Below are 18,224 nucleotides of genomic sequence, written 5' to 3'. Positions count from 1 at the left end.
TGTGGTCCTCCTGTCTCAGCCTTCCAAATACTGAGATTACAAATGTACACCACTATGCCTGGCTTGGTTCCTCCCCCTTTTTTTGGCACGGGGGATTTAACTCAAGATTCCTCTGCATCTAAGCTACACTCTGCCCTATTTTACTTTGAAACAGGATCTCGCTGAATTGTGGAGGCTAGGATTACAGGCGGGTGTTCCCTCAACCGCTAATCCTTTTTTGATTTACTGGAGGAGGAGGTGATCTGGCTTTGAAAGCTGCCTTCCACCCTCAGGCTGGGCCAGCTGGCAGGGGCCCAGCCCCTGGCATCCGGCACCTCCCGCGCGCCCTCGGTGGAGTCATCCTGTCTTCCGGCCCGCGGAATCTTTCCTGTCAATCCCTCTTCCCCGCCCCTTCAAGACCCCAGCGCACCCTCCATTCCAGCCCAAGCGTCCTCGCTGTGGGCAGGGGCCCCCGGGGGTCCTCCCGGGGACGACTCTGGCTTCCGAGGAGTCTGGCCGGCGGGCCCGCCCTCTCCAGCGCCAGGGGCCGGCTCTGACCGCGGTGCCCAGTGAGCCCGGGGGCCGGCTGGCGTGCGCGCCCCGGCCGGGGCCTGCCACCCTCCGGGGCGGCCCCTCAGGACAGGCTCCGGGGCGCCTGCAGCCTGGGAGCGGGGTGCGGCGCAGCAGACCCGGGGCGCCGCCGCCCGGAACCCGCGGGAGGGCCGGGGCTGCGTCCGCCGGAGCCCGACGCCGCCGGACCGGGCGCGCGGGTTCCTCCCACTTCCGGCGTCCGGCCGGCCTCCGCCCCGCCCCCGGCGCCCCGGCCGAGCTCGGGGAGCACAGCGCAGAGAGCAGGCGGGCGATCGCGGGCCTCGCGTCCCGCAGCCATGGAGCACGACGGCCCGGCGGAGGCGCTGACGGAGCTGCGCGAGCGGCGGCTGGGCGCGCGGGAGCTGCTGCAGGCGGCGGCGGGGTCCGGGCTGGCCGCCTACGCCGTGTGGGCGCTGCTGCTGCAGCCCGGCTTCCGCCGCGTGCCGCTGCGGCTGCAGGTGCCGGGGAGGGCGGGGCCGGGGCGGGGCCACGCCCGTCTACCGCCAATAACGTTGCGGAGTCTGGGCCCGCGGGCCGGACCGAGGCTGGGGGCGGGGCGTGCAGAGGGGCCCGACGGGCTGGGGCGGGGCGCGCGAAGGGCGGGACCCACGGTGGGCGGGGCATTCGGAGGGATTGGACCGCGGCGGGGCGGGGTTGCTTGGGGGCGGGACAAAGGCTAGGTGGCAACCAGGGATGGAGGGCGGAGCCACGGTTGGGCGGGACCGAGGCTGGGGTAGGACGTGTGGGGGTCAGGAACAATCATTGTGCAGGGTCTGGATTTGGGGGAGTCTTGCTGGGGACGGGACGGGGCGCGGCCGGTGGTAGAACCGAGGGTGACTTGCATGGAGGGGTGGGGCCAATGTTGCAGGGCCTGGGTCAACGGGCGGGGCCAGTGCTGGGGGCGGGGCACGCAGAGGGGAGGGAATGAGGCCGGGGGTGGGGTGTGCAGAGGGGCGGTTCCAGTAATGGAGCCTAGCCTGGGCGGTAAGAGGGACCAAGGCTGGGGTTGGGGTGTAAGTTGATGGGGAGAGGCAGAACCTTGTCTGGGCAGGGTTGAGGTCCTGGTGTGAGGGGAAAATGTACTGCTCGAGCGCTTAGGGGCTGTAGGTTGGTACCCGCGGTAGCTTGGCAGGAGAGCCCTGGTCTATAAAGAGAACTGGAGGAAAGCCCCGCCCTCCCCCTGGCAATTCTCTTGGGGACCCGCAAAGGGGGCGTGGCCGATGGGCCCCCCCTTCAGCCCGCCCACTCCGCCTAGGTGCCCTACGTCGGCGCAAGTGCTCGCCAGGTTGAGCATGTATTGTCGCTGCTTCGAGGTCGCCCTGGAAAAACGGTGGATCTGGGCTCTGGCGACGGCAGGATCGTAAGGCGTGTGTGTGCCCCTGTCTGTCCTCGTTGCCCTTCCCGGGGGCGCCCTTCTCTGACATCCCAGTCTCCACGCTGTGCGCCCGCAGGTGCTGGCGGCCCACAAATGCGGTCTCCGCCCAGCTCTGGGCTATGAGCTGAACCCCTGGCTCGTGGGGCTCGCGCGGCTGCACGCCTGGAGGGCCGGCTGTGCTGGCAGCGTCTGCTACCACCGTGAGGATCTCTGGAAGGTAACCCCGGGGGCCTGAGCCCCTCACACCCTACCCCTGACCTGGGTTGCTGGGGGTTCTGGCCCCCAGCCTGCCAGTCCTTTCTGGCCGCAGGTGAGCCTGAGAGACTGCCACAACGTGTCTGTGTTCCTGGCCCCGAGCGTGGTAGGTCTGGGGTTTGTGGCTCCACGGCTGAGGCTTGGGGAAGGTGCTGGTGGGGCAGCTGTGTCTGGGGCCTTGTTTCACTTCCGCCTGGGGACCTGTTGGGCTGGGGGGCAGTGCCTGCCCCTTCTTCCTACTGCTCTCTCTCACAGCTCCCGCTGCTGGAGGGCAAGCTGCAGGCAGAGCTGCCTGCAGGAGCCCGCGTGGTGTCCGGCCGCTTCCCCCTCCCCACCTGGCAGCCCGTGGCTGTGGTAGGTGAGGGCCTGGATCGAGTCTGGGCCTATGATGTCCACCACGCTGTACCAGCTACCTCCTCTTTGGGGGTGTCCAGAGAGGCCAGCTAGGACCCGGTTCAACCTCAGTTCTCAGGGGCCCCACTTCTCAGGTTGATCAACTGGACACAATAAAGACTCGAGGGCCCTGTGCTGACTCTTGTTTTGTGGAGGTCCTGGTTGGGGTGACCGCGCAGCAGCTGTGGGTCCTCGGGGCTAGGGCTTGGCTGGGGAGGTGGTTTCCACTTTCCAGGGGTCTCTTGCACCCACCAGCTTCCTGAGCCTCAGGATTTCCTGCTTGTACCTGTGCAGAGGAGCCAGGCTGAAGCCCCACACTGGGCTGTGGGCCCTCCCACCAGGCCAGGCCCTCCACCCAGCTCACCTGCCCAGGTGCTGGTCCACGTATTCCTGTAGCTGCAAAAGCTCCTCCTCAGCCTTGGTGGCCCGGACCAGCAGCTGTGCCCGTTCCCGCTCCAGCTGTGCCTGAGAGGGGCAGGAACCGTGAGCCAGGCCAGAGCAAGGAGGGCCCTCCCAGCCTCGCCCACTACCTGGGTGCCTTGAGAGACGTCCCGGAGCCTCTGGCGGATCTGAGCCCAGAAACCAGTGTCCAGATCACTGTGAAAAGAGGCCGGTGTGCAGGGTCGGTGAGGCTCCTGCAGAGGCGAGTGGGGAGGAGCACAGCCCTGCCAGGCCTCGAGGCAGCTGCGTGGGGGCCACTGGCCCTTGGAGGTGACCGTGGTCATGCTCCACAGGCCAGGTGTTTGTCTCCCCAGAGCCCTGCCCACTATACAGCCGGGAAGGTGTAGGCCCAGAGGCAGGGACCGACCGGGTCACCAGGCTCCTAGCCCAGTCTTCATTCGTGGGCGTCCGTGTCTCAGCCGAAACGGCCCTCCTCGTGGGCTCTCCCTGACCTTCCTTATTCAAGGTCTACCCCGTTCTAGCAGGCCCTCTTCACCTGCCAGAAGTCTAGCAGGCAGCCATCTCACTGATCTGATCATCATGTCCCCATGCAGACTGTGGGGCAGAGACCAGCCATTCTGCTTATTTCAGCAATCAGAAGCCCAGCCATCGGGGAGGGTCGCTGGGGCAGGAGCTCTGGTGTCTGCTCTCCGCCTTCTCCCCCCTGTCCCTCCCCACAGGGCACTCACGGTGGCTCCAAGGTCTTCCCTTGGTCCGCTTCACCAGGCTCCTTCCACGGACACGAGAGCTGTGCCCCAGGCCCGCCGTGCTGTAAAAGCATGGGTAGGGCCCTTTGGCTGGCTGGAGGCAGGCTGCTGAGGGGCTTTGCCGAGCCTGGGAGGAGGCCTGGCCGGGCACTTCTGGCAGCAGCAGCAGCAGAAGGGCACCCGGGCCTGCGGCTCCAGGGGTCCATCTCCACCTCACCTCATCTTCCCACAGGTGGCGGGGCTCAGTGGCCAAGTGCTCGGGCAGCGGCTCCTGGCCAACGGCCGCAGCAGAGGTGGCCTTGAGGGTCCCAGGTCTCCTGCTGGGGTCTGCCAGTGCCTCCGGCTGCTCCTGCTGCACACTGAGCCATACTCTGGGTCACTGAGTCATACTCAAGGCCGCCCCACCCCAGGTCCCCTAGCCAGGGCAGGCCCACCTGCAGGTGGCCAGCAGCTCTTCATGCCTACGGTTCAGCTCTGCCAGGTGCTTGCGGTAGGCCCGAGCGGCCCGGGCCAGCTGCTGCTCACGGCTGCGGTGTGCTGCCTGGATGCTCTCCAAAGTGGCCTCCAGGAAGGTCCGAAGGGCTGCCTGGCTCACACCATCTGCATGGCCCTGCGGAGGTGGTGGCACTGGCTCTGGGGACCTCTGAGTCTGCCCAGCACCCCAGGCCAGGTGGGCTCCCCAGGCCTTGGCCCTGGCCACCCTCGTGACAGGCGACGCCGGCGCTCACCACCGCTTCCCGGGCGCAGCGCTGCAGCCGGATGGAGTGCTCCTCGGTCAGCTGCTTCAGTTTCAGCTGCAGCCGGGCGTTCTCAGCCTCAGCCTGGCGGAGCTGGCCTTGGCGGGTGGACAGCACCTGGGGACGGAGGAAGGGCCTTTGCCAAACTCGTAGGCTGCCACCTGCCGGCTCTTGAGCACGGGCCGGGCGGGGCCTCACCACGGTTAGCGCGGCCTGCCGCTGCCCGGCTGCCCGGGCGGCCTCTAGCGCTCTCTGCAGCTGCTGGCCCAGGGCCACCCTGCTGACACGGGAGGAGGCTCAGCGCGCCAGGGAGAGACATCCTCCGCCCCTCCGGTCCTGGGTGAGGTGCCACTCACACCCGCGTCTCCAGCGCCTGCTGCTGGGCCCTGTGCTGCCTGGGCACCTGCTCTGCCTCACCCCGAAGCCGCTCCTGGCCTCCCTGCAGCTGTGGGGTGCACAGGGAGGGCTGGCTGCACAAGAGGCAAACCCCAGCCCACCCCCCCTCTTCCACCTCCAGGCTGACCTCTGGGCGAGGTGCCTGCCTGCTCAAGGTCCTCCAGCCCCCTGGGCTCAGCCCCAGGGCGCAGGGTGAGAGTGGGTGAGCGTGGGCCACTCACGTGAGGTTCCCTTGGCCCAGCCCTCCCTGTGCTCACGGTGACCTGGAGTCCGTGGTGGCTGGAGCGCCCTGGCGCCCCGGTGGCCCCACTGGGCTCTTGTGCTGGCCCCTGGCGGTGCCCTGGCTTGGCTTCTCCTGGGGCAGCATGCTCCTGGCTGATACGAGCCCCCTGTAGCTCCAGCTCCAGCACCCGGCTCTCGAGCCGAAGGATCTGTGTGCAACCAGGGTGAGTACCTGCAGGTGCCTGCTGCACACCAGGAGCAGGTGGGTGCTCCTCGGACACACGGGGATGCGGTACTGGAGGGCCGGCCGGAGGCCCCTAGACCAAGCACGTGCATCCCCAAGCACCTGGGCCCGCGGGCCCCGGCCAGTGCGCGCAGGCTGGCTCCTGTGGCCGCACGGCCCTCACCTCCCTCTTCAGCTCAAAGACCTCAGCCTCGTGCTGCTCCTGCCGGTGGTGCGCTGCGATCTCCAGGTCGACCAGCTCCTTGGAGATCTGTGCGGCAGGTGAGAGGTGCTGCGTGGGCCTGTGGGTGCCCCCCTCCAGCACGTGGGCCCACACCCACCTGTAGCCTCTGCTCCTCCCTCAGCTCCAGGTCCGCCGGGAGCTCTGTCTCCAGGCTGCTGGCCCAGGCTGGGGCACTCCCAGGAACTGGCAGCCAGCCGTCGGCCCGCGGTGCAGCCTGGGGAGGCAGCATCGCAGTGCGAGTGGGTCCTGGGCCTGTGCCGTGGGCTCACTGGCCATGCCAGCAGGGTCCTGTACCCCCTGGCCTCTAGGGAGAAGAGGGACCCCGACCCCCCTGGGGGTAGGTGGGTAGCAGAGCCCCACGGGACTCACACTCTCCATGGTTGGAGCTGGGGCCCCTGGCCGGGGGCCCGGGGCTGCCACCTGCATAGGCACCGGGAACTGTGGCCCCCGTAAGCCCTGGCTCCTGGCTCCTGGCTCCTGGCAGCGCCTCCTGGCGCTGTTGTTCCACTCTGAGCCAGCGTTGCCAAGGTCTCTGTGGGTCTTAGGACTTGCGGCCCCGCCCACAAGGCCAACGCCCTTCTGCAGCGGGAAAGGGGCACAAGGTCGGAGAGTGCGTGTGGCGTCCCATATGTGGCAGCCCTCCTTCCTGGGCATTGTTTCCTCATCTGAGAAGTGCAGACCAGCACACCTGCATGTGTCTGGGTCCAGGTGGAAACGGGTGCGTGAAAACACCCAGCCTGGAGCCGTAGTGCTGGTATCGTTTTTTTTTTATTTTTTATTGTGGGCTATCTTGCCCTGCTATATGGATTCACACACTCAGTAGACACCTTCCTCAGCCTAAGAGGGCGTGAACATCTCAGTTGGGCTGAAGAACTCTGGGAGCCTGGTTTGGCGAGGATGCCCAGAGGACTTCCCGGAGGTGGCGCCCAGCAGGGGTACAAGGTCGGAGAGCGAGTGCGGCATCCCATTGTGCAGGCGCTATGCTGCAGCCTAGTGCGGGTAAGTACAGGCTCCAGCCAGGAGGAGCCAGGGGCCCAGCTGGGCGCTCTGTCCTGCCTGGTGACCCATCGAGAGTCCTCCAGACTGCAGGTGCAGTGACGGGGGTGGAAACCGGCTGTCCAGGTCCGGGTCCTGCTTTGGCCTGGGGCAGGCCGGGGGAGGCGTGGCCTGCGGCGGGGGCATGAGAGGGGGTCGCCTGGAGGGCACCGTTGCTGGGAGGCGGGGCACGGGGAAGGATGGCTACCAGGGTGGGCGTGGCCATCACGTGGTACCCAGAGCGGAAGGTGCCAGGAGCCGGCTCTCCTTTGCACCCCGCTGCTGTGCGGAAGGGTCTGATGCCCGCTTCACTCCGCCTGGGAGATGGGCTCAGTGGGCTTGGGGCCTCTCTTGGAGGAGGTGCAGGGTGGCCGAGTTCTGTGACCGTGAAGGTCACAGTCATCCCGGTGCTTGAGGACAACTACATGTACCTGGTCATCGAGCACACCCGGGAGGCGGTGTCCATGGACGCAGCCGTGCCCAAGAGGGTGAGGGCCAGCTGCAGGCAGCAGGGTGCAGCACTGTGGGCCCAGGCAGCCTTGGGCACCGCCTGCCATTTCCCTCCCAGGGCTCTGGACCATCCTGGCTGGAGCAGACCTGGCTCCCGTTCCCGAATCTCTGGTCATTTGGCTTTCAGGGTTCCTTGGTTGTCTTGGGGTTCCCCTAAATGAAGGCTGGTTTGGGTATCCCTGCCCTTAGCCTAGTACCTAACTGTCCCCACACACGCTGAGCCCTCAGTAGCTGCTTGCTGGGTCCTTCCTCCACCCTGTGCTGCCCTGCGTCCAGGGCACTCCAGACCTGGCACCCCAATTTGGGAGGGAGTGGCCATCGGGATGCCCGGCACCTCACCCTGTCCCTTGCAGCCGCTGGAGATTGCGGACCGGGAAGGGGTGTCTCTGACCACCATGCTGACCACCCACCACTGGTGAGCGTGATGGGAGCACCAAGGTGTGAGGACGCCTACCCCAGGCTCGAGTCCGCGGCCCTGTCTGCGGGGACCACGTGTGGGGGAACATGGAGCTGGCGCAGCTGTGTCCAGGGCTCATGGTGATGGGCAGGGACGAGTGCATCTGTGCACTGACCCATATGCTGGCACAGCGAGGAGCTGCGGGTGAGCAAGCGTCCCGAGGACTGGGAGGGCCAGGCCACCCACCCGCCTCACAGGCCCTGCCGTCTGCTGCAGTTTGGGGCCATCCGCATGCGCTGCCTCCTGACGCCCAGCCACACCTCGGGCCACAGGGCCACATGAGCTACTTCGTGTGGGAGGATGGACCCCTGGATCCGCCCGCCCTCTTCTCAGGTACCCCAGCCCCTGGTGTACCCACACCTCTGCTCGCCTGTAGCCCCTGACCCACCCTTCTTCCCCAGGGGACGCGCTGTCAGTGGCTGGCTGCAGCTGGCACCTGGAGGGCACTACCCAGCACATGTACCAGAGCTTGGTGGATACCCTGGCCACACTGCCCCCCCAGACGGTGAGTGGGTTCAGCGGCCCTGTGGGGTCCAGGCTCTGCATGGTGTTGTGATTTCTCTGGGAGCCCTATGCCCTGCACCGGCCCTGCCCCAGTCCAGATGCTTCAGGCCAGACCAGAGCCAGGGGCCTGGACCGCCCCCGCTGCCAGGCAGCTCTGTGCACCCCTGAGCACCCTCCTTCCCCAGATGTTCTGTGGCCACGAGCACACACTGGGCAACCTGGCGTTTGCACAGAGTGGAACCCTGCAAGGAGGACGCGAAGGCCAAGCTGTCCTGGGCCCAGGTACACTGGGGGGGGGGGGGTGCTGGGGGGCTGTCATCTTCCCAGAGCTGGCCCAGGGTCAGCATGACCAGCCTCTGGTCACCACTGGCCGGGCTTGGGAAGTGCTGCCCTGCTCTATCTCCCTCGTGGCCAGATCCAAGTGGCCTGGGCTGCCACAAAAGCCCAGCTGTGGCCCTTGCAGAAGAGAGTGAAGACGACGTGCCCACTGTGCCATCCACCCTGGGCGAGGAGCTCCTGTACAACCCCTTCCTGCAGGCCACGTGAGTGTGGCCACCCAGGGCCTTCAGTGGGTGGGGCCGAGCCAGCGCCCCAGGGCAGCCTTGGGAGGCCCAGCCAGGCATCCCTGGGGCTTCCTCGGCAGACATTTGGGGGCCATTCACTGACACTAGGGCAGCCCTCGTTAAGTCCTTTGGCCATTGCTGCTGCGCCCCTCCCACCCCATGGGTGTTGGCCAGCCAGTGGTTCCCGCTGCCGTGCCTTCCCTCCCGGCAGAGGAGGGGGTGCACCAGTTCACAGGCCACGAGGCCCCAGCTGAGGTCCTGGAGGCGCTGTGCAGGGAGTGCGCAAGCTTCCAGCGGGCCTCTGAGCCGCCGCAGCCACAGGCACGGGCTCTCCTGGCACTGCAGTGGGGGCTGCTGGGTGCGCCCTGGCAGAAGTGAGCTGTACCCCCAACCTCAGGCTTCCTGGACCCACAGAGGACGACCTCTGACGTCCCTGGGAGGCCCTGCCTGCTGGCCACACAGCCTGGGAGCCAGCAAGTGCTGCCTGCCTCTGCCGGGCAGGGGCTGCAGACCCTGTGTCCCAGAGCAGCCAGCCTGCGTGGGCCGTGAACAGTGAATAAAGCTCAGAGGCTGTTTTCAGTGCCAGATGCTTGAGAAAGCAGCTGTTTCCAGAGGCGCTAGGCATGACCTTTTATTAGAGGTGGGACCTGCCAGAGCCAGCCATGGGAGTATGGTCCGGCCTTGCCCAAGGGACTCAGCCCACAGATACATGACCGACCTCAGTCCATAGCTTCTTCACACCCCTTTCCTGCAGGCGGACCCTGTGCAGGACCCCGTGCTAGGCCAGCCCAGCGGTCCAGTCCTGTCACCTGCTCCTAGCAGAGCAGCTTTGGAGCAACTTCAGAAACCAGGGACAGGACCCCCAGGCGCCACTGGGATCTTCCAGCATGGCATCGCAGCCGGGAAGGCAGTGTCCACACAAGGGCCAGTGGTAGTTCTGGAACCCCACAGAGCTATGGGCATCCTGGGCCACCCCCGCCCACGGAGCCAGTGCAGGCTACAGTCACGCTTACTGGCCGTGGGTCTTGGCCCGGAAAGTCCCGTGTAGAGCTGTATCCCGCTTTGGCGCTGGTGCTGATACGTCTTGTTGCTCACCCTGAACGTAGGGGCATCCTGAGGTCTGGCATGTGCGCCCGGGAGGCCTGGGGCTGCCTCCTACCACCTGATGTTGAGGCCAGAGCTGGCCTTTTCCACGGCGTGGTACTGCGTGTGCAGCAGGCGGCTGGCCTGCTCCGAGCCCTCGCCCCCCAGCCAGTGCTGGTACAGCTCCTGGACCCCGGGCACGTCCTCGGGAGCCTCTGTCCTGACGGCATGGTACAGCCTCTCCACTCGCGGGAGGAGGTCCCGGCCAGGCGCGTCCAGGGCCTTGAGCTGGCCTCCCCCATTCAAGCAGCCTGTAGCGGAGCAGGCGGGATCAGGAGGGAGCCAGGACGGGCCACAGCACTCGCCCAGTGCCCCGCACCCCCAGAGCAGCACCTGAGGGGCACGCCATGACCTCCACGTAATGGTAGGGGCAGCGGCCCCGCTTGAGCTTCTGCACCAAGTTCTGGATGTTGCGGAAGCCGTAGGCCAGGGCGAAGCGCAGCAGCACCTGCCCCTCCCGCTCCAGGGTCACCTCCTGGAGGTCCTTGTTCCTGGGCAGAGAACAGGGCTGTGCGCCGGCGGGGCACTGGGCTGCTGCCCGAGGGCGCGCCCAGGCGTGGTGAGTGCGGGCAGGGCCCGGCCTCCCTCCCAGATGGGTTAAAGCCCCACGGCCCCCACCCTCACCCGCCTGCCCACGGGCCCTCGGGCTCTGCTGAGGGGTGCGGGCCCAGTGCTTCAGCAGGCTTGCTCGCTGCCTGGCTGGCAGGGAAGGCCCTGCTCATGCCCAGTGCTCCAGGGTCTTCCCCCGCTCCCTTGAGGCTGAGGACCCAGGGCCCAGGTGCCAGCCCGGGAGACCCGCCCCGTGCCCGGCACACCCACTGACCTCAGGGGTCTGTAGGCGACCTCAGTCACGTGGATGCCAAAGAGCTGTCGGGCTGCGTGCCTGAACACGTGCTCCAGGTAGCCCCCCGAGCCCCCGCCCCGGTGGCTGGTGGGCTCCTCCGCTGCCGTGCTGCTGGACCTGGGGGAGGGGCAGGTCAGTGTGGGCGAGAAGGGCGGGGCCTCGGCTTTTCTGGCTGGGGAACGAGTCAGACACAAAGGAGCGTCTTGTCACCATCCCAAGGGCTTCATCCTGGGGAGCCCAGACCTCCACAGGCTCCACTCTGACAGGAGCTCGGCCCTTCTGTGGCCCGAGAAACGCCACGCGGAGCGCCACCCACCCCTCGGGCAGCGTCAAAGCCAACACTGTCCTGGGTTCCCTCCGCTGACTTACAGGCTGTCCAGGGGGGCTAGCTCCAGCTCTGGAAGCGAGACCCCTTCTTCTTCTAGCAGCTTGAAGACTTCTCCTGTGTGGGACCACAGCACTGTGCGCTAGCAGCCCAGGAGCACCAGTCGTCTGCATCCCTGGCAGAGCGCCCCACAGGGCCAGCCCAGCCAGCGAGGTGGGAAGGGCCCACCCAGCCCTCGGCGCGCCCGCCTTGGGTGGTGCGAGGTGGGCCAGCCTCCCGTGCTGGCTCTGTGGGTGGGGGCTGCAGTGCAGTGGGGACAGGAGCTGAGGTGAGGGGCTTGAGGTTCCCTGGCCCCCAGGGGCTGGCTGAGGAGAGCCCACCCACTCAGGGAGACAGGAGGCGCCGAGGCAGGCCTTCCCCCACAGCCTCCGCGCTGGCCCCACCTGTCGTGAGGACGCAGTCCACGTCGCGGGTCTGGTACTCCGAGTTGAAGAAGTCGGGTCTGGATGCTTCTAGCTTTTTGTCATAGCAGGGCATCACTGTGACGTGGTAGATCTTGTCGGGGGCCAGGTGCTGCAGGAGAGCAGGAGCTCAGGTCCCACCGCCCAGCGAGGAGGCGGCGCCCTGCAGGCAGGACCTCGAGCAACCCCACGTGGGGGCACCAGCCACGCAGGGCCTCCCGGAGGCCTCCCCAGCCATGGCGGCCAAGCTCCCTCACGGCAGCCCCAGTGGGACAGGTCTCCTGCCTCTGCAGTTCTGCGTCCCCAGGGAAGACAGGTAGAGGGAGCGTGGCGCAGGGCGGACCCCAGAGCACCCCACCCTGCTGGGCAGCGGGCATCAGGCTTAGGTCCTGGGCCACTGAGCAGGGCCTGGGGTGAGGACCCATCCCCAGCAGCCTAAGGGAGCTGGGCCCGGCCCTGCTGGCTGTGTGACGGGCCCCTTCGTGTCCCAGCCAGGCCTTCTGGTGAGGACAGAGAGAGCCACTGACCAGGTGGGCGGAGCTGCTGACCAGGCGGGCGAGGCCCTCGAGCTCCGTGCGACCCTGGGCCTCCGGAGGACTCCGCCTCCCGTGGCCACCTCTGCAGTGTGCTTCCCAGGGCAGCACAGCGCCGTTACCTGCTGCTGGGCGAAGAAGTCCTTGACCAGGGAGCCCATGACCTGCTGCGGGGAGCGGGCTGTGCTGATGTAGGGGAGGATGAAGCTGCCGTGGGTCTTCTCCGCGTAGCAGATCCAGCCTGAGCTGACAGGAATCAACGGGTCTTGGTGGGGCACAGGGCACTCTGGGGGCGCTCACCCACAGCCTCTGCTGGCATGACATGACATTCTGGGGGTGGACCAACTTGACAAGAAGGTACACGGCATTAAAGAGCCTCCCGTCAGGCTCGTCACGAGCAGGGGAGCTGCCTGCTGCCGACGCTAGGCCCGCGGCCCCGCACCCAGCCCTGAGTCCAGCTGCTGCCGTTAGGTCGAGCTTTCACTGCACTCGAACCCACTGTCCACACTGCCATGGACACACCTGGACAAGCGGAAGCCAGCACGGGCAGGGCCTCCCTGGTGCTGGACTGTTCTTGGAACCGCCGCACAAACTCTCGCTGGCTCTCCAGGAGGCTGAAGTTCCTTGAGAAGGTGGTATCAAAGACGAAGTGCACCCCTGGGAGGGGACGGGAGGCCTGCCTCAGCCCCAACGCTGGCAGAGCCAGCGCACACGCTCTGTCCTGTGCCAGCGGGGCGGGCGCCGCCCATCCCAGCCAAGCATAGGGCTCTGCTCTCAAAGCACACCAGCCCAGAGATCAGCCACAGCTGACCTGACCCAGAACCTGACACAGATGTGGAACATGTGCCTTAAAACAATGACTGAAGGCTGGAGTGGTAGCGCACTCGCAATCTCAGTACACGTGAGGCCAAGACAGGAGGATGACAGGTTCGAGGACAGCCTCAGCAAGCAGTGAGACTCTCATCAACCTAGTGAGACCCTGTTGCAAAATGAAAATAGGGTTGGGGGGGCGTAGCTTGGAGGTGGAATGTCCCTGGACTCAATCCCCAGCAAAAGAGACACACACACACACACACACACACACACACACACACACACGTGCGCGCGCGTAACTGAGAGAATAAGAGCAGGCCCAGGCAAAGTGCAAAGCCGGACGCAGACAGCTTGTCTTCAGCACCGCCGCGCTCAGCTGTCAAAGTGAGACTCGGGCTGAAGTCACACTGAATAGCGCGCTTGAGTGTTTAGATTCGGGGTTGACTCAGGCAGGAGCCCCCACACAAGACGCCCTCTTGCTCAGCTGTGTTCACCCAAGGCTCCGCGCCTACCTAGTTTTTTAAAGAATGAAGTTAACTTCCTGGCAGTGTCTGTCGGGTTCAGCTGAAACCTTGCTGCCAGCGAGGCTCTAGACTGGGGAGACACAGAAAGGACGACCAGCCGCTGCTGCCCGGGCGCTGCCGTCTGCAAAGCAGGAGGGACATGCCGGCTCTGGAGGTCCGTGTGCAGATGCCCGTCAGCAGCCCGCACACCGGGTGCCCACAAGGCGGTCGCTTCACAGCACGCCAGAGCCAGTGCGGACTCATTCACGGGGGCCCTGGCCAAGCTCGGACGCAGAGACCACTGGCGGCAGGGCGCGGCGTCGGACGGGCTGCCCCCACCACGCCACGGTGCCGCGCGGATCGGCCCACCTTGTTGGCATCCAGAACCTTCCGTAGCTCCTCCTGGCTCTGCTGGGTGATGAGCACTGTCTCTGCAGAGGTGACGCAGCCGCTGCATGCCAGGCAGTCGTTCAGCGAGACCTTGGCTTTTTCCAGCCTCTGGGTCTTCCCATCCTGCAGGAGCGAGGTCTCGTATACGCTAGGCCAGCGCTCCACCTCGGAGCTGCACCCCCAGCCCTGCTGTGTGCCTGTGTGTGTAGCGCTGGGGATGGAGGGAACGCAGGGCAATCTACCTCAGAGCTCTACTCTCAGCCCTATTTTTATTCTTTATTTTATCTTTATTTTTTGGTACTGGGGATGGAACCAGGGGCTTTTCTACCTCCGGGCTATACTCCCAGACCTAGTTTTTTATACTTTATTTGGATACAGGGTCTCACTAAGTAGCTGAGGCTGTCCTTGAACCTGTGCGATCCTCCTGTCTTGGCCTCCCAAATACTGGGATTACAAGTGGGTAACACCACACCTGGCTCCCAGCTCTGTTTTTTATTTTTATTTTTTTCTTTTTGGTGGTACTGGGGTTCCTGGAAGCCCTTCTACCTCCGGGCTACACTCCCAGACCTATTTTTATTTTTTTTTATATTTAGAAACAGGGTCTCTTAAGCGCGGCTGGCTTCGAACCTCCTGTCTGCCTCCCAAGTGCGGGGTTTACAAGCATGTGTCACCATACCCGGCTTATTCTTTACTTTGAAACAGGGTCTCACTAAGTATCTGAGGCTGGCTATGAAGCTGCAATCCTGTCTCAGCCTCCCAAATGCTGGAATTACAAGTGTGTGTGTGGCACCATTCCTGGCTCCTAGCTTTTTTTTTTTTTTTTTTGCGGTGTTGAGTATGGAACCCAGGGGGCCTTCTACCTCTGGGCTATACTTCCAGACCTGTTTTATATTTTATTTGGGAACAGGGTCTCACTAAGTTGCTGAGAGCCTAAGTAGCTGAGGCTGGCTTTGAACCTGTGCGATCCTCCTGGTGTCAGCCTCCCAAGTGCTGGGATTACAAGCATGCACCACCACACCCGGCATTCCAGCCCTATCATTTCTTTCCTGCAGTACTGGGGATAGAACCCAGGGGCATTCTACCTCTGAGCTACACCTTCAACATTATTATTTTTTTTTTTTGCAGGTCTGGGGATGGAACCCAGGGGCATTCGACCTCCGAGCTACAGCCCCTGCCCTATTTTTGATTCTTTATTTTGAAACCAGGTCTCACTGAGTTGCAGAGGGCCTCACTAAGTAGCTGAGGCTGTCCGCGAACCGTGATCCTCCAGCCTCAGCTTCCTGAATGCTGGGATTACAAGTGTGCGCCACCACACCCGGCTCCAACCCTATTTTTTACTCTTTATTTTGAAATGGGGTCTCACTGAGTTGCAAAGGGCCTAAGTAGCTGAGGCTGTCCGCAAACTACAATCCTCCTGTCAGCCTCGCAAATGCTGGGATTACAAGCGTGCGCCACCATGCCCGGCTCCCCAGTCATATTTTCTCTTTATTTCATTTCATTTTATTTTTCGGTACTGGGGATGGAACCCCAGAGCATTCTACCTCTGAGCTACACCCCCAGCCTATTTTTTATTCTTTATTTTGAAATAGGGTCTCACTGAGTTGCCAAGGGCCTCACTAAGTAGCTGAGGCTGGACGTGAACCTGCGATCTTTCTGTCTCAGCCTCCCAAGTACTGAGATTACAAGTGTGCACCACTCTACCAGGCTTATGTTCTTTTTACTTTGAAACAGGGTCTCACTAAGTTGTGGAGGCCTCACTAAATTGCTGAGGCAGTCTTCAAACCTGTGATCCTTCTGTCTCAGCCTCCCAAATACTGAGATTACAGGTGTATGTCACCACACCTGGCTCTGCTCAATTGCTATTATATATTTTTTGGTACTAGGGATTGAACCCAGGGCCTTCTAGCTATGAGCTACACCCCTGGCTCTTTGTGTGTGCGTGCGTGCATGTATGTAGCACTAGGGACCGAACCCAGAGGTATTCTACCTCCAAGCTATACCCCTCAGCCCGATCTTCTTTCCATTTTTCTTTTCTTTTTTTGCAGTACTAAGGATGGAACCCAGGGGCATTCTACCTTCGAGCTACACCCCCAGCCCTATTTATTATTATTATTATTATTTTGTGTGTGTGTGTGTGTGTGTGGTGGTGGTACTGGGAATGGAACCCTTCTACCTCCAGGCTACACTCCCAGACCTATTTTACATTTTAATTGGAAACAGGGTCTCTTAAGCCAACAAGGCTGGCTTCGAAGCAGCACAATCCTCCTGTCTCTGCCTGCCAAGCGCAGGGATTACAAGCGTGCGCCATCACGCCCGGCCCCGGCTCCATTTTTATGTTTTATTTTGAAACAGGGTCTCACTAGTTTGTTGAGAGTCTTGAACCTGTAACCTCCTGTCTCAGCCTCCAGTACTGGGATTATAGACATGTGCCGCCTGCTTGGCTTGGGAGTCAGTGCTAACAGTCACATCAGTAGCCTATCCTCCTTAAGAGGAAGTAGGCGGGCTCCAAGAACAAGCGCCAGGACCAGAAATCCTGCAACTGAGGGGCAGACAGGGTGGCCTCTGCAGACAGGCCATGCTTGCTGCTAGCCTGAGTGCTCCCCAGTCCATGACTGGAGGACTGCTGAGACGCGAGTCTCAGGCCGCTGCACTGTAGCGGGGCTTCCCGTGCCTCACCTGGTTAACCTGGAAGTAACTCCCATCGTCGTCAACGCGGATCTTGGCCGTGCCGCTTCCCGGCTTCCTGTCCACCTTCACAGGCTTGATGCAGTCCTACCCAGAGACCCCAGCCCCAGACAGGCCTGTGAGGGCACTGGCCGCGCGGTGCCGGGCTCTGCCCAGAGGCTGCGCAGTCCAGGCGGGCGCTGGCTCCACATCCTCCTGCCACGGAGGCGGTCCTCGGGTGGCCCTGCTCCACACCAGTCTCTGCTTTCTTTCTACTTCTTCTTTTTTTTTGATACTAGGAATGAAACCCAGGGGCATTCTACCTCCGACCCACACCCCCAGCCCTATATTTTTTTTATTCTTTATTCTTTTTTATATTATATTATTATTATTATTATTATTATTATTATTATTATTATTATTATTATTATGGTGGTACTGGGGTTCCTGGAAGCCCTTCTACCTCCAGACTACACTCCCAGACCTATTTCATACTTTTTTTTTATTTTTGGAAACAGGGTGTTCTAAGCCAGCCCGGCTGGCTTCGAACCTGCCAGATCCTCCTGTCTCCGCCTCCCAAGCGCGGGGATTACAAGCGTGCGCCACCACGCCCGGCTTTATTCTTTATTTTGATACAGGGTCTCACTGAGCTGCAAAGGGCCTAAGAGCTGAGGCTGCCCGCGAACCTCGATCGTCTGTCTCCGCCTCCCAAGCCGGGGATTACAAGCGTGCCCACCACGCCCTGCCCAGGCGCTGCCTTCTAACACCGTGGCCCTCGCCCCGGAGCTGCAGGCGCACGCACGCTACCCACCCCCAGGGCCGGTGCCAGCCCGGCCGTCACCCTCCGTGCGCACAGCAGTGGCGGCACGCGGAGGCCCGAGTGAAGGCGAGGGCTCGCAGGAAGGCCGTCCCTGGAAACGGCTCCGCGGCCCTCCCACACCGCGCAGGAGAGGGCGCGCGTCTCGCCCGCTCCTCGGCACACGAGAGCCTGGGAGCCCCGGCCTCCTCGCCCGGCCCCACCGCCTGCAGGAGGCGGGCGCACCCTGCCCGGCGCGGGCGGCCTCCCGCTCCTCGGCGCCCGGCGCGGCGGCAGGCAGCGCCCCCGGGCGGCCCGGGCGCGGCTGGGCCGGGCGCCTCGCTTCCCGCGGGGAGCTCCGAGCGCCAGCCCCGAGGCCAGCCCACCTGCGACGGCCCGATGAAGTCGTCCAGGTCGGTCAGCTGCAGCGCTCCGCTGAAGGGCGACGCCATGACCGCCGCGCCCGCCGCCGCGCGGGTGTCGCCAAAGGGCGCGAAGCGCCGGGCTCTTCCGCCACACTGCCGGAAAGCGCGCCGCCGCCGTGCGGGTGTCGTCAAGTGGCTCTTCCGCCACACTGCCGGAAAGCGCGCCGCCGCCGTGCGGGTGTCGTCAAGTGGCTCTTCCGCCACACTGCCGGAAAGCGCGCCGCCGCCGCGCGGGTGTCGTCAAGTGGCTCTTCCGCCACACTGCCGGAAAGCGCGCCGCCCGCCGCGCGGGTGTCGTCAAGTCGCTCTTCCGCCACACTGCCGGAAAGCGCGCCGCCGCCGCGCGGGTGTCGCCAAAGGGCGCGAAGCGCCGGGCTCTTCCACCACACTGCCGGAAAGCGCGCCGCCGCCGCGCGGGTGTCGCCAAGTGGCTCTTCCGCCACACTGCCGGAAAGCGCGCCGCCGCCGCCCGCCCCGAGCCCGCCCGGGCCCGCCCCCGGCACCACCAAAAAAAAAAAGCACAAAATAAGCCCAGCTTCACCAAAATGCCTTGGTTTGCAAAAGACAGCACTGTTGAAGTTTGGAGAGGGGCGTGTGTTGGGCAAGACATTTGGGAGAGGGCTCCGGCTGGGCCTAGGCACAGGAGGGTCTCTGGGCAGGATCCCCCAGTGCTGCAGGAGCGTTTGCTGTGTAGA

The 18,224-nt window shown here is 63.9% G+C and overlaps 4 protein-coding genes across 5 annotated transcripts; 2 read left to right on the top strand and 2 right to left on the bottom strand.

Annotated features, from left to right (window-relative positions):
• Window positions 1–866: 866 nt before the first annotated feature.
• Window positions 867–2,647, top strand: ANTKMT (adenine nucleotide translocase lysine methyltransferase; the record flags this gene model as incomplete). The annotated part of the gene is made up of 5 exons (XM_080704023.1): window positions 867–1,028; window positions 1,826–1,930; window positions 2,022–2,162; window positions 2,256–2,306; window positions 2,456–2,647. 5 exons carry the CDS (start codon window positions 867–869, stop codon window positions 2,645–2,647), a joined length of 651 nt encoding a protein of 216 aa, XP_080560149.1.
• Window positions 2,648–2,791: 144 nt separating this feature from the next.
• Window positions 2,792–6,257, bottom strand: CCDC78 (coiled-coil domain containing 78; the record flags this gene model as incomplete). The annotated part of the gene is made up of 14 exons (XM_080704022.1): window positions 2,792–2,879; window positions 2,958–3,058; window positions 3,124–3,190; window positions 3,724–3,803; window positions 3,959–4,100; window positions 4,176–4,351; window positions 4,470–4,595; window positions 4,677–4,758; window positions 4,835–4,923; window positions 5,132–5,305; window positions 5,504–5,590; window positions 5,661–5,777; window positions 5,933–6,142; window positions 6,252–6,257. The coding sequence occupies 14 exons, from the start codon at window positions 6,255–6,257 to the stop codon at window positions 2,792–2,794; spliced, it is 1,545 nt and encodes a 514-aa protein (XP_080560148.1).
• A 203-nt stretch (window positions 6,258–6,460) lies between these two features.
• HAGHL (hydroxyacylglutathione hydrolase like) lies at window positions 6,461–9,010 on the top strand (the record flags this gene model as incomplete). The annotated part of the gene is given in 15 exon segments (XM_080704021.1): window positions 6,461–6,652; window positions 6,714–6,810; window positions 6,959–7,086; window positions 7,462–7,523; window positions 7,591–7,689; window positions 7,691–7,709; window positions 7,782–7,835; window positions 7,838–7,898; window positions 7,967–8,070; window positions 8,255–8,301; window positions 8,303–8,351; window positions 8,533–8,536; window positions 8,539–8,609; window positions 8,612–8,615; window positions 8,844–9,010. Coding segments are annotated over 15 exon segments (1,158 nt in total).
• A 777-nt stretch (window positions 9,011–9,787) lies between these two features.
• On the bottom strand, window positions 9,788–17,556 carry CIAO3 (cytosolic iron-sulfur assembly component 3; the record flags this gene model as incomplete). Of its 2 annotated transcripts, none has more annotated exons than XM_080702312.1 (11): window positions 9,788–10,026; window positions 10,109–10,266; window positions 10,599–10,736; window positions 10,989–11,061; window positions 11,388–11,517; window positions 12,061–12,179; window positions 12,461–12,595; window positions 13,264–13,396; window positions 13,624–13,767; window positions 16,321–16,416; window positions 17,491–17,556. In XM_080702312.1, the coding sequence occupies 11 exons, from the start codon at window positions 17,554–17,556 to the stop codon at window positions 9,788–9,790; spliced, it is 1,431 nt and encodes a 476-aa protein (XP_080558438.1). The 2 variants fall into 2 exon arrangements, with proteins under 2 accessions (XP_080558438.1, XP_080558439.1); XM_080702313.1 differs by having other exon boundaries at window positions 13,264–13,393.
• Window positions 17,557–18,224: the final 668 nt, after the last annotated feature.

The sequence above is a fragment of the Muscardinus avellanarius genome (assembly GCF_963383645.1).
Source record: "Muscardinus avellanarius genome assembly, chromosome: 10".
NCBI lineage: Eukaryota > Metazoa > Chordata > Mammalia > Rodentia > Gliridae > Muscardinus > Muscardinus avellanarius.
Note: the sequence above shows the minus strand (reverse complement) of the source record. Positions and strands in the feature narration are given on the sequence as shown.